Source organism: Podarcis pityusensis, assembly GCF_964106645.2.
Source record: "Podarcis pityusensis genome assembly, chromosome: 7".
Classification (NCBI taxonomy): domain Eukaryota; kingdom Metazoa; phylum Chordata; class Lepidosauria; order Squamata; family Lacertidae; genus Podarcis; species Podarcis pityusensis.
In genome coordinates, this window is record NC_138031.1 from 85,747,766 (window position 1) to 85,763,795 (window position 16,030).

Consider the following 16,030-nt stretch of genomic DNA (forward strand, 5'->3'; position numbering starts at 1 on the left):
TATTATTCTGGGAGTAAACATTTAGTGGACATAAGGACCCATGAGTGCAGCTGCCACATACTCGTTTAGTGTGGCCGCGCCTGCACTTTGGAACTCCCTGCCTATTGACATCAAGAAGGCACCTTCCTATACTCCGTTCAGCGCCTTAGACAAGCCTGCCCAGATGCTTAGGAAGTTGGAAGTGATTTTAATCTGCTTTGGTATTTTAACGTTTGAATGCTTTAAAGCAGAGTTGTGGATTTTTCTTGATTTTACCTTTCTGTAAACAGCTTTGAGGTTTTTCACAATCAAGAAGTGTACACATTTTAAGAAATAAATAAATAAAATGGAAGGTTTCCCCTTCTTTCTCCGGACCTTTAGTAATCGTATACATGTCTATAAACAGATATCGATATCGACAGATATGTAATTACTTCCTATTCTGTTCTCTCGTCTTGAGCCTTCGCTGCAGCTGGCTCAAAACAGGACCGCCGCAGAGATCGCGGCCTGTGCGCGTGCGCGGGGCAGAGAGGGGCGGAGCCACGATTTAGTTTCATTACCGACGCGCCAATCCCGACCGACGGAGCCTAAGCAAGTCGCGCTATAACTCCGCCCACGCTCCTCCCACGAAGAACCCGGCCTCCCGCTTTGGGTCTCGCGAGAGCTGCCGGGCGAGAAGCCAGGAGGAGCCCGGGCGAGCGAGCGGTGTTGCGCTTCACTTATGGGCGGAGCCTCCGTGTGTGCGTCGGCGGCGTGGTGACGTCGGCGGCGTGGCAGCGCGCGGGTCGCCCGTTACTCGGCGGGGCCGTTCCGCGAGGGGTTGCCATGGCGAAGACGGTGGCCTACTTCTACGACCCGGACGTGGGGAACTTCCACTACGGTGCGCGGCGCGGCGGCGGGTTCTGCGGGGGCCGGTGCGAGGGGAGTCGGGGGTGGGTCGGAAAAGGCCGCAGGTCGGGTCTTTCCGGGCGGAGCGGAGCGGGCCGTCTGCTGCCGAGGGGCCCGCTGCCTCTGCCCTTCCGAAAACAGCCCCCGCTTTAAAAATAAGCGGCAAGAGTTCCAGTCACGGAGGTTTCGCTTCCTCCCCAACCCCTTTTAAATCCACTCTCGTGGATCTTCTATATTTATATCTAGTTTTAACTGTGTAGTCGTTTGATTGCCTCTTCATGGTTGTATTTTCAGTTCCGAGTCCCCATTTGACATAGTCATAATAAGTAAATTAATAGTAATAATGATCACGGGGGGAGTCTGGGAGAAGCCACCAAGAATGCCCTCTCCTGTGTTCCTAACCAAGCATGCCAGTGAGGGTGGTGGGAATTGAAAGGATATTTTGACTGAACCAAAACAAAACCACACACCACCAAACAACCATACATACATTATGTGGAACCTGTATTTACTTAATTTAGAGAACACTCTTACGATAAGTTTCGGATGCCTGATGATCGTATTCCAAAGCAACTACTCTGTTCCGAATTTAAAAATGGAAAGCGTAATGCTGGTGGTCAGCAAAAGAGGTTGAAAGACTGTCTCAAGGCAAATTTTTAAAAATGTAGTATAAACACTGACAACTGGGAAACACTGGCCTGCAAGCGCTCCAGTTGGAGAACAGCCTTTACCAAAGGTGTCATGGGCTTTGAAGACACTCAAACTCAGGACAGAAGGGAGAAACATGCTAAGAGGAAGGCGTGCTTGGCAAATCCACACCGTGATCAACTCCTGCACGGAAACCAATGTCCCCACTGTGGAAGGATGTGCGGATCCAGAATTGGCCTCCACAGCCACTTACAGACTCATTGTTAAAACCGTGTTTATGGAAGACAATCTTACTTGGCTATGAGTGATTGCCAAAGAAGAAGTTAGACAATGAATGAAACTAATTGGTACTTCACTCAACTGTTCTTAACAATGTAAATCTTAATCATTGGGCTATACTTCTACTATAAGGGACTCATATGTATCAGCATAATGTTCTCCCACAATACTACTTTTATCTCTGTTTGCACTTCTTTCTCTATGCACGAGTGCTGGTAATAAGCTAGGTCTTAATGAACCTTTGATTCTGGTATGGGAATGTTGATTTCACAGTGGTTTTTTTCTTTCTTATTGTGTTAGGAGCGGGACATCCCATGAAGCCTCATCGCTTGGCACTGACCCACAGTCTGGTTCTGCACTATGGACTCTATAAGAAGATGATTGTAAGCATTGCATTTACTGGGTCAAAGACAGCTGCTGGTTTCAAGGCAGTAATATTTATTTTAGGACATTTTTATCCATTCCTTTGTAGGTATATTTCAGAATCTGCATACACTACATGTAAAGCCTCTCACAAAGTGTGGAATCACTGGAGGCAGGACTCAGCAATTTTATTGACTTTGCCACCAAGCCAAAGCATTTTAGTTTTCTGACCTTCCCCTTTCCAGTTTGTGCTAAGAAAGCCCCCGTCCCTTTCCCGCAGTTGTTACCTATTTGGCTGGGATACCCAACTTTGAGAGTGGGAATTGCTGCACAATTGCCAGGACAATTCCTATCCACCTCTGTAGCTTCAGGTCTGGGAGGAAGGCTCTGTTCATTAAGTTCATAAAACTGCAACAGCTCACTTGCCATGGTGAGCATAAATATAGACGTCTGACTAGGGATAGTGTAAACTGGAACTTTGAGTCTGACAGCTGTACAGCCTTGCTCTGCTGTTGAATTCAGTCCTGAATGGGAGGAATTTCTCTTGCAGGTATTTAAACCATATCAAGCATCTCAACATGATATGTGCCGCTTTCATTCAGAAGATTACATTGACTTCCTTCAGCGAGTGTCTCCAAATAACATGCAAGGATTCACCAAGAGCCTCAATGCTTTCAATGTGGGGGATGACTGGTAAGTGCTGTATATCTTCTAGATGCATCAGGTAGATAGGGCCCAAAATGTGTGGTGTGGGCAGGGTGGATATTACAGAGGTCCCAAATGCCTGCTCAAACAAAAAAGTACTGGTCTTTCATTGTTTGTTTCATTTTTTTGTAAACGACTTGGGGGTTCTGCATATAATCAAGTGGTTTTAAATTTTTGCTAAATAAATCTACTACAGATGTGAATGACAGAAGAAATAAGATAATGTCTTTGTTTGGTTAGAAACAAAGATTTACATGTGGAAATATATGTGAGGATGTAGAAGGGTAGATGATTGACTGATGTGAATGTGGTGTGAGAAGGGAAATGGAATGCCATGCAGAGAGATTGACTAGGGGGAGATAAGTGGAAGGCACTCATTCAACCTTTATTCATGTGCTCTATGAACATAAGCCAACAGTAAATATTTGCTTATTTTCCTGGCTTCACCAAGGATGTGTACTATTGTAACAGAGCTGAAGATCTCATATGCAGAAATCTTAATGTCACCAAAGCTTTTTAGAGAAAAGTTATAACTTAATTAAGAAAAGTCTAAAAGGTTCCTAATTCTTGAAGTGATGTTAAAGCACATGGAGTTAAGCTAGAAAATACTGAGGAAAACGTAGTTTCCTGTCATACTTCGACCACTGCAGAACATTTTGTGGTTTACCTCAGGTGCCAAAATATATTGGGTCGGCCCTGCTTACGGGAGCACCAGGAGGCTTACTAAAGCCTAAGGACTAGCAAAGCCGGTGCTTTCTTACACACACACACACACACACACACACACACAATATTACTGTGTGCCTACAGTCATCCATGCATTGTCAAGCTCAAGGGGGAGATTACTGCAAGGTGCTTTATGTGGGGTTACTTTGAGGTTAGCCCAGAGGCTGCAGCTAGTGCAGAACATGGCAGCTGGGTTGCTTGCAGGAGTCAATGGCTGACAACATGGGACACTGTATTTTCTGAATCACTGGCTGCTAATCTGCTACCAGGACAAGTTTCAAAAGGGAAAGTGACACTCCTACTGGGCTGGGTCTCACATACCAATGACCAACTCTCTTGAGAGACAGCCTTACCCAGTAGGAGTAAGGAGAGCTTCTCCGTCAAGCCGCAAAGATATCAGAAGCCTGCTCAGAAGTAACTTGGAGCAGGGCTTTTAGTGTGGTGGCCCCTGTTTTGAGGAGCAGTGTTCCTGCTTAGATAGTGAAGTCACAGATAGCTGCACTTTCTGAAACATCTGAAGACATTTCTGTTCCAACAAGCTTTCTCAGCTTTCTATGTCATCTTGAGAGACAGCAATAAGGAGAGCTTCAAAAGCAACCAGAGCCAGCCCTCAAACCTAACGTGAGAGTGGGTGGACCTGGCAAGCACTGCTGTATTCACCCCTTGCCACCCTCTCCAGGCTGATTTGGCTTCTCTGTGCAGCTACAACTCCAGTACTGAAAGAGATGGGTGATTCTGCCCTTGTGCACAGTTCCTTGGCTACTTGAAAGAGTCGCGGAGAATAGGTCCATCAGTAACCATTATTACTAAAAGGAGACTCCATGGTCAGAGGCAGTATACTGCTAAGCACTAGGACCACCCAATGAATCCGAAGGCTGGAAGATACAGGCTAAACAAAAGGAAGTACCTTTTTAAACATCACATAGTGGAATTTGAGACTGCAAAATGTAGTGATGGCCGCCAACTTGCATGGCTTTAAAAGGGGGTTGGAGAAATAGAAGGATGATACAGCTAGGATTGCTCTGTATGCCACCTCAATTATCAGAGACAATACAGGGAACAGGAGTAGTGGGAATGCTGTTTATGGACTTTCCAGAGCCAGTGTGGTATAGTGGTTAAGAGCAGTGGACTCATAATCTGGTGAACCAGGTTCACGTCCCTGCTCCTCCACCTGCAGCTGCTGGGTGACCTTGGGCTAGTCACACTTCTCTGAAGTCTCTCAGCCTCACTCACCTCACAGAGTGTTTGTTGTTGGGGAGGAAGGGATATGAGATTGTTAGCCACTTTGAGACTCCTTAGGGTAGTGATAAAGCGGGATATCAAATCCAAACTCTTCCTCTTCTTCTTGTTGTTTTTTCAGGGTACTTGGAGCATCTCTGGAAACAAAGTTGTGTTTCCAATTGTGGGTGATGCCCAGCCCCTGCTCCATAATTGGGAGAGGGCTTGTCATGTTTGCTGGGGATAGGCACTTGCCTTGGCAAGTAGAACCATGGACCCTTGCAGATGAAGAGTTCTGAATTATTAGACGACTTGCACACTCCTATTTCAACTGTGGCTGCTAAACAAAAACGTTGCCTTGCCTGTCTTGTGTTTCTTATTCACATCTAGTGATATGGTCGGATCTTCCATACCCAAATAGCTATTTTGGATTGGAAAGTTTCTGCCATGTTATCCTGAACTAAGTGTAATTTTGTGTTCTCTCATAGTCCAGTGTTCCCAGGGCTGTTTGAATTTTGTTCTCGATATACTGGGGCTTCATTGCAAGGAGCAACACAACTGAATAATAAGGTAACAAGGTGATGTCATCTTCACCTTCTTCACATCCTTAAGTTGCTGTCAACCAGGTCGCTCTAAAATTTGCTCTGTAATTTTTTTGTGCAACTAAAATGGTATTCATAATCATTGACTCTGGGGGAACTTCATGATATCTGATATGGCGTGGTGGGGTACTCAGGAACCCCCCAGTTCAAATCCTATCTGGGGCATGAATTCACTTGGTGGTTTTTAGCCTCCCATCTCCAATATGGAGGTACTAATTCTGACCTACTTTATAGGTTTTTTTGTGAGGAGTGCAATGAAGTGCTTAGAATGCTAGGAAGTATAAATGCTAAATACTCTCATGGGTACAAAACTATAACTCAGATAGCCTTAACAGTTGGTTGTTGTTGTTGTTGTTGTTTTGCAAAGGCAGTCAGCAGAGTGGATGGGGTAGCTTAGGATATAGGGATTCATCATCCCTTGGTAAGTGTTGCTGTTAAGGCAGCATAATCCTCTTTCATTTGAGCTAATGTCCTCCTTCTGTCTTTAGATCTGTGATATTGCAATAAACTGGGCTGGAGGACTTCACCATGCCAAGAAGTTTGAGGTAATGAGGCAAGTCTACTTTCCTTGCTTTGGAGGGTAAAGAAAACTTAGTTGCTTTTCACTGACTCACTTTTGCCCTTTTTGTGTTTCAGGCTTCTGGGTTTTGTTATGTCAATGACATTGTGATCGGCATCTTGGAGCTTCTCAAGTAAGGAGTTGGTGCATAGGCGGAGGGGGGAGTTGGTGTTGCTGTAAATGGCATAATAGGGCTGCACTAGAGATTGTGTGTCTAAATGGCTTCTCTTGTGCTGGTGGCCCTTCCCATTCCCTTTCCATTGAACCTTCTTCAAGTGTTTGATCATAATGTGATAATTCTTGTTTATTTGTGTCTGGCTGAGTCCAGATGTGGTACACTTCTTTCCTACCTGCACTTTTTTGTTCCAGTTTAAGAAATGCAATAATTAAGCCCTGGCTTGGCATTTTTTGGTGCAGTCTTGTGTTTGAAAACCCCACCTTGAATGGAGTTTGGCTCTGGTGCACTTTATGCTTGCTTAACTTAAACTGGCATAAATTACACTGGCTTCCACTACTTGGCATTGCTCCCTTCATCAAGAAGACTAAGTTATTTCTTCCTCCTCCTCCAGTCTGGCTTTACAGATAATTTAAACACATTACCTGCTTGTCTCCAATCCCATTCCCTATCTGCTGCCCAACTATAAATTACATACAAATGTTTCCCTTTCTGATCTACGACATGAAATGCACCTTTTTGGTGAGTAAGAAACTTGGATTGGCAACTGAGTGAGGGGAGTGGCTGTGCAGCTTGGATACAGGATTTCACCCTGGTGTTGCCAGCTTCCACCTGCTTCTCTAACATGTCTTTGGGTTTCTGACAGATATCACCCACGTGTACTGTACATTGACATAGATATCCATCATGGAGATGGTGTCCAGGAGGCTTTTTATTTGACAGACCGTGTCATGACGGTGTCCTTTCACAAATATGGAAACTACTTCTTCCCTGGTACAGGTACAAAACTTTTTATTGCTTATTATAAGATGGATTAAAGATGCAATACAGATTTCATTTTGGATACCTGCAGAGTGCTTAGATATAGGATAGGTACATTAGTGTGGGGATGTTCCAGTGGTTAGCTGAAAACAGAGATGGGATTTCTTCAGGCTGTGGATTAGCTAGGTAGTAACCTATTTTAAAAATAAAAGTTTGAATTCTGCACTTTGCCCTGCTTTCACCTGCTAGGTGACATGTATGAAGTGGGAGCTGAGAGTGGCCGTTATTACTGTCTGAACGTACCTTTGCGTGATGGCATCGATGACCAAAGTAAGTGGAAGGCTTCTCTTGGGCCTTGCTGGATACTCTGACTTCTGTTCAGATTGCAGCAGAGGAGCTATAACAGCAGACTCTTGTCTTCTCTTTGAAGGTTACAAACACCTCTTCCAGCCAGTCATTAATCAAGTTATAGAGTTCTATCAGCCCACATGCATAGTGCTGCAGGTAAGAGGATGGAAGACCTAAGCAGTGAGAGTCATGGGTGTGGACTTGAATTTCCTTTGGTGGTCACACAGAAGAACTAGTGGGGGGAGGGTTGGGAGATAGGTGGGCTGGCTGGGATGAGATGCGTTCCTGATATTCTGTTGTGAGTGTTTTGGATAATCAGTAGCTAGTGCACCGATACTGTTGTTTTCTCCTCATTTCTTCTTCTTTGCCTCCATTAAGTGTGGTGCTGACTCGCTAGGTTGTGATCGTCTTGGTTGCTTTAACCTCAGCATAAGAGGACATGGGTGAGTCCCTTTAATGAGTTGAGTAAAAGGGCACATTGGAACTGAAACTGATGTGATTGGATCTCCCACCTTTTTTACCCTTTAATGCAGCTGTGGGAGCTTCACATTTGTTTGGACTAGTGGTGCTGGAGGGGTGAGGGAGAGGTTGAGCCCTCCCACAAAGCGACTATTAGCCCTGCAGCAGAAAAACACAGTGGAATTAATTGGTGTGTATGTGATTGAAAAACAGTATGAGAAAAAGTTTAACACCCCCACCTGTTCTGCTTCAGTAAAATCTGCTTTCTGATGAACTTGCTATTGCCCCCCCCCCCCCCGGTGGAAAAATGCAGGTGTACTATATTTCTTTCCTGATATAGGCTAAATAGCTGCTTGCTATGGTGAATGAACTATATTGCAAAAACAGTGCTGCTGGTCTGATAAAAATCAGAGCCTTTGTGGTTGCTTCAGTTAAAAATAAAGCAAAGCTGGAAGGGTTGGTCTCCTTGCATTCTGGTTGCTTTTGGAGGGGGGAGAAGTGGCAGGGATTGCTTCTCTGCTCACCTAGTGGTCCATCCTCTTTGCTTGCTTGCTTGCTGCCTGCCAGTCATGTGGAGCTGGGGGTGTCCACCTGCTTCACCCCTTGAAGGGGTTCTGTGTGTAACTGGGAGAAATGCACTTGAGCAGAGAGATGAGAAATGCATGTGTAGTGTAGTGTTGTGTTTGTATGAGAGAGAACTGGAAGGGGGAGAGTCATGCGTATGGTCTGTGAGAGACAGACACGTATGGGAACAAGAAGTATGGATGAATGTGTGCTTTGAGTGAGGGAAAGATGCACTTGGGTGGAGAGGGAGAGGCATTTGTGAAGTGTGTGTGAGATACGGTTCTCTCTCTCTCTCTCTCTCTCTCTCTCTCTCTCTCTGTGTGTGTGTGTGTGTGTCTGTGTGTGTGTGTGGCCATCTTGTTTATTTTTCCTAATAGTGTAAATAATTGCCATGTGATCTCCACAAGCAGGACATAGCTTATTTCCCACAATAAGCATGAGGTCTGGAAGGGGGAAACAGCAGTGCGTGTACTTGCTCTAATTGTGCTTTGCCCCAACAGCAGTCAATTTGTGACAGGCACTTCCCCCAAATTCAAAATGTGCCCACTGCTCCAAAAACTTTGGCGACCCCTGCATTAATGTATCTCTGTGTCACATCTTTTTTGGTCCTTGGTACTTAACAGTCTGAAACCCTGTCTCTCCCCCTCCCCATTCTGCGAATTGATTCTCATCCTGGCTCATGAGGATTTGTTTCTGATTTTCTGAGCAATAATGTAGTGTTATGTCAAACTTTGTTGATTTGGTGCTTTGTAGTAGTGATGGTATTGTTGTTCCACTTTTGTTAACATGTTTGGATCAGTTGTCCCCCTCTGTAGGCAGGTGTGTTCTATAAGGCACACCTGCACAATTATCTGCTTTGCCACAAAGACAAGATAAGCAGAGAGTTTACAGGTTTTGGTTGTTCTTTATTAATTGTGTATGCCTCCCACAGTTATACTAAGAATTACCTTGAGGTGCTACAGATGGGTTAATAGTACATACCTACCTAGGCTCTCTTTACTTTTTTTCAACCTTCACCTTTGAAGCCAGTAGTGAAAGAGCAGCATTTAGCTCAGAATAAGTTATTGTTGTGTATTTATACATAATATACATTACTCAATCTTTTCAATATTTAGGACTTTAGAAATTCACACTGACTCTTTGTGCTGCATATATTTTTCTGGGCTTTTGACCAGTCTGAAATAAACCTCCCACTTTTAACGCGCTCAGGAGCATACACCTGAGTAAATAGAGCCTGTGTTGTTAGTTATTTGTAAATTTTCCAAAACCTATTTGTAGCCATATGAAGGGTGATGGTTTATGTACAACACATAGATGAATGTAAGCAAGTTTGAGAGGAATTCATTTCTGAATTTTATAACTTTGAATCCTAGGGAATGTGTAGAATATGTAAAGAGTTTCAACATACCCCTCCTGGTGTTAGGAGGAGGTGGCTACACAGTTCGCAATGTGGCCCGGTGCTGGTGAGTCTTCTGGAAACTTTTGTTGATAATGGGTTGGGGCTTTACCTTCCTTGCATATAAAATGGCACAGGTTTGTGTCATGTGAAGACTTCACTGTAGTCTGCCTTTCATTTTAGGACTTATGAAACATCATTACTTGTAGATGAAGCAATTAGTGAGGAGCTTCCATATAGTGGTAAGTTGAGGACCTACATGTTCAAACGTCACTGATGTCACTTGTACCATATTTAGTTTCCCCAAGTTATTAGTATCTAGATAACTTAGGGGGATAGTTCAAAAGCAATGACAAGGCTTCATGGAGTAGCCGCTGCCACCTGTAGAACCTTGTTGCATGTGCTGGCCAGGGCAGGTGTGGTGTGTGGAGGAAAATGTCAGCTCACTATATCAGTGTCCAGGTCCTGGTTGGGCCCCTTGTTATCACGTGGCAGCAGCGCGGCTGATTTGGGTTCTAGCCCACCTCTACCCTGAAACAATCCCTTTTGGGGGGTTACTATTGGCTGCTGCTAACAACGCTGCCAGTGGTAGCTTGTGCCCTCTGTTAGGGCAGATACAGTGGGGAACCTCTTGCTGGTGGAACTGCCCTGCCAACAAGGGCAGTGTCTCTGGGTTGGGCTGGGTGCAGGGATATCTCCACCTCATCCAAATTCTCCAGCATGATTTGTTGGGGGTTGGGGTTGGTTAATCTGTAATTCGCCAACAGCATCTTTCAGATTGTTTCAAAATATAAGGGTTAAGCAGATTTACGTGGTGGAGGTGGTGACCAGCCTTTGGCCAACCTTTTCATATCTGCCTATGATTTTCTAATTATTGGAGGCAAATTATTTTAAACCAGATTATTTAATCCTGTTACTTTTTCCACTTGGAGTTGTCAGTGGTTATTACATTTGCTCGTCAATATTGATTCCCAGTAATTCTGTGTTATGCAAACCGGAAAACTGATGGCATAACAGCTTCATAGATGAAGCAGAATTTGATTGTATGTTTTCATCAGTTCTAAGCAGCTGGAAAATCAGCTGATTTCATTAATTTACATAAAGGGAGCCAAGGCATTGAGAGAGATTGCTCCTTCAGGAGAGTGGAGCTGCAGCTTGCTGTTCAGTTAGTTGTTGCATGGGCTTGTAGAGTTGTTTGAAAGGGGTTGTGCATGGATTTCCTTCTTATTTTAAAATGTATAAACATCAGTATGCATGTATCCACACTAATTGTCTGTCTCTATGCAGAGTACTTTGAATACTTTGCTCCAGACTTTACCCTCCACCCTGATGTCAGCACTCGAATTGAAAATCAGAACTCAAGGCAGGTAAGTAACTTTGGCCATATATATTTCACTTAGCTCTGCTTTAGCCTCCCACCATGTCTTCTGCCTTGACATTTTCAAAAGTTGCAGCATTGGTGCTTCTGGTTTCCCAAAGCCCATTCCAAGCAGTAAGAGCAGGCCCTCCAGATGTTTTGAGACTACAATTCCCAACATCCCTGAACACTGGTGCTGTTAGCTAGGGATGATGGGAGTTGTAGTCCCAAAAAATATCTGGAGGGCCGAGTTTGCCTATGCCTGAGTAAGAGTGATTGGGATCATTCTGAACCTGCAAATTCATTTTGGGCAAATAGTTGTTATTATCATTGTTAATTTCATTCTATACTGCTTTATATTTTTAAGAAAAAAATCTCAAAGTGGTTTACAACCTTCATTAAAACATCAAATAAAACATTACTGAAGAAAGTCAAGTATACATTCAAAGCAACAGGAAACTAAAATATTATCTGAAAAGATTTCAAAATAAAACATTACCAAAAGAGGTCAGCTATAAAATGCACATTTAACACAGCCAAGTTAGGAAAAAAATTATCTTGACCATTTCAAAAGAAAACATTACTAAAGGAAGTCCACTATAAAATGCATATTTAGAACAGCATAATAAGAGAATAAAAAATTCTCATAAGCGTAGAAGACACCAAGATCAAGCAGGACCACCCAGCTGCAATCTTGATATTTTAAGAGGAGTGCGACTCATGTCTAAATTAGAATATAATGAGCACTGCCTTTCTAATTCTATGAACTGCCTGCCAAATGTACCTAATATATTACACGGACTTCACATTGTTGGATTTCATCCAGATCGTTACTAATCACCTGATGTCATAAGTGACAATTAAAGGGATTTTTAATTTATGTTACAAGTGTCACCGTGCTAAGATTAGCAATGGCCCCGTTGAGAGAGACAAAAGACAGCAGAAGGAGCTCCTATCTTTGCTCTTAGATTGGAGATAAGCTCTCTGTCTGCTCTTTGATTTTAAAAGCAGCATTTTTCTGTACCCCACACAAACTCTGAGTGGGTGGAAATGCTGCCTTTTGCTCTGAAGGAGTAGGCAGAGGGCTTATCTCTAAACCTAGTGCTGCTGTGCTTAGCACCAAGATCCTAGACCTAGATAAAGGACCCATCTGCTCCTTAGAGAGGAATTTTATTTTGTTTCTGGAGTGCTCTGTTTGTGAGAGAGAGAGGGTGGGGGAGAAGAGGGGCAGTGCTGTGTCCTTGGTGTCTGGTACATGTTTTGTGGATGGGGGTGGTGGTGTGATTTTGCTTCCCACTCCCTTAAGAGTTTTGCTTTTGTTTTGGCCCTGGCAATTTGGACAGGTTCCTGTCAGCCCTTGGGCCAAATGGCTTCTCTACTCCTGCAGTAAGAGAAAATCTAGTGCCCTTGGCATTTCTGACAGCCAGGCAGGAGTGGTGGCTGGAACTTTATAAACATTTTCATACCTGAAGGCCTCTATGATATGACCTGCTGTTTTCCCCCCTCTTCTCTTCTGACCAGTACTTAGATCAAATTCGGCAAACTATATTTGAGAATTTGAAGATGCTGAACCATGCACCCAGTGTCCAGATCCATGACGTCCCTTCTGATTTGCTGAATTTTGATCGCCCAGATGAGCCTGATCCTGAAGAGAGAGGTTCTGAGGAGAACTACAGCAGGCATGTTTCTGTTTATCCCTCAAGTAGAAGCGTCCCGGGTTTGCACCCCAGCCCAACTGGAGGAACTATGATATGTGCCTCCCAGAACCAACACTACATTGATTTGGGCTTTTGCTTATTGTTTAGATTGCTGTTTTCCAGAAGCATGTAGTTGCTGCAGTTTTAGGTGGGCAGGTTTCCAGTGTCTGTGCTTAATTTTTGGCCTCTTCCTGTCTTGCAGGCCAGAGGCTTCAAATGAGTTCTACGATGGTGACCATGATAACGATAAAGAAAGTGATGTGGAGATATGATGCCTGAATCATGGGAGTGTGAACAGTGTGGAGATCACAGGATGGTGGTGCTATAAGGATGCAGCGGGTTCCAGTGGAAAGCCTCTGTCCTGTCGCTAAGTGATGGCAGCAGGACTGCTGAATCATGCAATTACTGGGGCGCAAAAGACATTGAGAGGTTTATGGTCCTCCCAGAGCCTTTCCCACCCCTTGAGACTGTGCCTTTGCCACTGTTTGTGGAAAAAGAATTTCATAATTTCTTGTTCACACAAGTCTGTTTCACTGCTGTGTGACCAGCTGTTGGGTCTCATTCTGCAGTGACTTTGTCTCCCGTGCAGACAACAAGAAGCACTGTTGCACTTGGACATTTCTTCTGACTTCTTTTGAAACAGGTTTGTGTATGTGAGGTGTTCTGCTGAAGCAGCTGGTTTTAAATCCCAAAAAAGCTGCAGTGTAAAAGTCAGTCGTTTGCCAGTTTTTAAGCCAACCAGAGTCCCGTGTTAAAGTAAATCAGATAAAAGGGAGAACCGGATAATGGTTAATATTTTGCTGAGCCAGTAATGGAGGTTGGAACGGTCAGTTTTGCGGCTGACCCAACAATGCTGGTTCATTTAGCACAGATTTCTTCATAGGAGGTTATTTTTGTAGCAGCTCATTTTCAAAATCAGGGCATGTTGAAAAAACTTACCCGTGTGGGATATTTGAGGGACAGAAGGCTGGGGGTGGGTGGGTGGGTGTTGTTTTGCATGAGTGTTGATTACATTCACACACTAGTGCAGGGTTTCCCAACCCTTGGCCTCCAGCTGGTTTCATACTACAATTCCCATCATCCCTGACCACTGGTATTGCTAGCTAGGGATGATGGGAGCTGTAGTCCAAAAACAGCTGGAGACCCCAAGGCTGGGAAACGCTGGATTGTGCACCTATGTACAACTCAGTGTACCCCCAAGAGTGACCTTTCCACAGACGTCACCTTTGGTTTCATAGAGGTCATGTTGCTTCTCAAAAGAATGTTACATGGATTGTAGGGAGAGACCTGGGCCAAAGATGGTTATGTTGTTGTGGAAAGTCTTCCCATTGTTGAGCTTCTCCCTTCTGTGACCCTTTACATATTTTAATGAGTCATGCTTTCTGAGCATGTGTTCAGGCAGAGGCTTTGTTCCTAAATAAATTTTAAGGAACTTTATGAAAGGAAAGCTTCCTGTCCCCTCTTCCCCCCTGAACCACATTCCATATTGTTCAGGAGGGTCCCCCAGACCACTCAGAGAGGATTTTCTTTTTCAGGGTAAGGGTGGATGCACACACTGGGGAGAAGTGGACAGGAAACATCTCTTCCACAAACTTCCTTAAAAATAAAGTTCTTTTTGGATCCAAGCAAAAATTTGAAAGGCTTCTCTAGTTTTAACTGCAAGTTCTCCTTCCTTTGTGACTACATAGCCATTGATGCAATGTGTGCCTCAGTTTGGCTGTGGTCTTACTGGTCTTAAGCTGTATGTGTACGTGCAGATACTTGCCATCAGTGTTATGAAGACTTCACTGCGGGTAGAATGGCAGAACAGCAACTGATCTTTTCTTCCTTATGCTCATATTTTACTAATGCTTTTAAAATATTAAACAACAGGATGGTGTTTTTCTTACCTGTTTTGTGTCTTTCCTTCTCCCCCTGCCTCTTGCATTGACATGCGCTCATGTAGCCTGTACAGCAGACTCATTGACCAGATGTGGCCCCCACATGCCTCTCTTTCTGGCCCTCAGAACTCTCCTCATGCCTGGCCCTTCACTGGACCTGTTTCACATCCTTCTTGAGTGCTTTTGCCTGGCTGGTATTTGTCCTCAAACTCTTGCTTGTCTGGAGGGGATACAAAGGACTGTATAGAAAGTAGCCTGCTGTAGAAACATTTGCCTTTGTTGCCACTTTGCCTCTAGCCCTGCTTGTCACTGACATGTGGCCCTGGGAATAATAAAATTGTAGAATTGGAAGGGACCCCAAGGGTCATCTAGGCCAACCCCCTGCAGTGCAGAAATAAATGTCCAGAAGGGAATTTGGCCCTCCAACTGTAAATGGGTTCCTCATGTGTGATGTACAGTCACTTTCAGTCCTTTTTTAAAATTATTATAGTAATGGAGCCCAGTCTCTTCTTTCATGTCTCGAGGGGGTACGAAATTACTTTTCATGGTTGTAGAAGCACTGTAGCACAAAGTGATTTTTTTGCCACACATTCAGGAAGTGTGTGGGTGCATGGGTAGTAACGAAACTGCAATACACACTCCCTTAATTTACTGTCTGAAGGACATATGCTAGGTTCTGTAAAGCTGAGTTCAAGCAGCCTAAGCCTCTGAAGACAGGGACAATATTCACCACAAGACTGCAGACAGTATGTTGAAATGAAGGATTATTCACCCAGAAGTGTCCAAAATGACATTGTTCTAATTGCAACATCCGTTTCCTCTGATCTCAATATTGCTCATCCATGTATGTAGTTCAAACTTAAAATATTAGAGCACAAGTTACAATGACTGATGTAAGATGGAAACATCTAAATTTAAAAATATAATTTTCATTATAGCAATACTCATCCAAGAACATGACCGCTGCAAAGTGAACAGAACCAAACAGTGACATGTTGGTACATAACTAGTCCCGCTTCTGCTGATAGCATGACAAGATGTCATAGTTCTAGATTATGGCTTCATTTATAGTCTCCAGAATGGGGCAAAAAAAAAAAAAAGAGCAAAGAAACGTGTGCCCTAAAAACAGTTTGCCAGTATACATGTTTGTGCACCGCTGGTATACTTCCCGGTGGGTACCATTCAAAGACTCTAAAACATGAGCCATAATCTCAATCCATTTTTTTTTTTATAAGATATTTATTAAGGTTTTCAGAATATTACAAGACAAAAAAAGAAAAAAGAAAAATACAAAATAAAAACAGTTAAAAACAATTCCTTCCTTCCGTTACTTAGCCTTCATTTGCTTATTTCCAGGACCTCCTCACACCTCCCTTTTTTGTATTCCAATTCAGTTATTAGTTCAACAAATCCCTCCCCTCTTTA

At 43.7% G+C, this 16,030-nt stretch overlaps 1 protein-coding gene across 2 annotated transcripts; it reads left to right on the forward strand.

The window, feature by feature from the left end:
* The first annotated feature begins 707 nt into the window (after positions 1-707).
* Positions 708-14,613, forward strand: HDAC3 (histone deacetylase 3). Of its 2 annotated transcripts, XM_081013924.1 has the most exons (15): positions 708-859; positions 2,095-2,177; positions 2,708-2,850; positions 5,295-5,376; positions 5,897-5,953; positions 6,045-6,100; positions 6,789-6,922; positions 7,154-7,234; positions 7,335-7,408; positions 7,631-7,695; positions 9,649-9,738; positions 9,855-9,913; positions 10,959-11,038; positions 12,550-12,707; positions 12,928-14,613. In XM_081013924.1, the coding sequence occupies exons 1-15, from the start codon at positions 805-807 to the stop codon at positions 12,995-12,997; spliced, it is 1,287 nt and encodes a 428-aa protein (XP_080870050.1). In that variant the 5' UTR covers positions 708-804; the 3' UTR covers positions 12,998-14,613. The 2 variants fall into 2 exon arrangements, with proteins under 2 accessions (XP_080870050.1, XP_080870049.1); XM_081013923.1 differs by lacking the exon at positions 12,928-14,613 and having other exon boundaries at positions 12,550-12,908.
* Positions 14,614-16,030: the final 1,417 nt, after the last annotated feature.